This window comes from Papaver somniferum, unplaced genomic scaffold, assembly GCF_003573695.1.
Source record: "Papaver somniferum cultivar HN1 unplaced genomic scaffold, ASM357369v1 unplaced-scaffold_33023, whole genome shotgun sequence".
NCBI lineage: Eukaryota > Viridiplantae > Streptophyta > Magnoliopsida > Ranunculales > Papaveraceae > Papaver > Papaver somniferum.
The window spans coordinates 1-481 of NW_020644400.1; the positions used below are offsets into that span (position 1 = coordinate 1).

Here is a 481-nt window from a genome sequence, read left to right on the forward strand (position 1 = left end):
GACAAAGGTCAACAATTCTGTTCGTAAGTAGGCATTGGTTTGTGAAATGTTTAGTCAAAGTCCGGTTTAATGTGGTGAGTTTGTGTAGAATGACAATAGAATAAAGAAGAAAAAACGCTTACCAATATCAGCCAAGGCCTTCTCTAACTTAAAGAGATAATCTCTATTGTTCCCGCAAGGCCCAGTAGCAGTTGCAATTTGACTGAAAAGGAACAAAAGAATAATCAGTTAGACAAATCCAAAAATGAACATGAAATCTAATTAGAGAACTGTAGCATAGTTTCTGCAACTCACCTCGCCATATCCTCTAATGGAGCTGGCCCCAAATAATACTTATTCGATATTTTGCATGGAGTGGATGTGAACCTGGAAATGAGAATATATCTTGTCAGTTCAATAGGCATATATGTTTTGAATCACGACATTGGGTATTGGAATCAAATAGAAGGAAAGAAAAAGGAAAGGTTGATTAAGGTACTCA

The 481-nt window shown here is 36.4% G+C and overlaps 1 protein-coding gene across 1 annotated transcript in view; it reads right to left on the minus strand.

The window, feature by feature from the left end:
- Window positions 1-39: 39 nt before the first annotated feature.
- The window catches only part of LOC113342121 (gamma-glutamylcyclotransferase 2-2-like), a 925-nt gene continuing 483 nt past the window's right edge, over window positions 40-481 (minus strand). Inside the window, exons 4-5 of the mRNA XM_026586765.1 lie at window positions 295-366; window positions 40-202 (exon numbers count right to left, since the gene is read on the minus strand). Of these exons, the coding sequence (XP_026442550.1) occupies window positions 67-202; window positions 295-366 (208 nt within the window). The 3' untranslated portion in view covers window positions 40-66. The remainder of the gene's footprint in view (window positions 203-294; window positions 367-481) is intronic.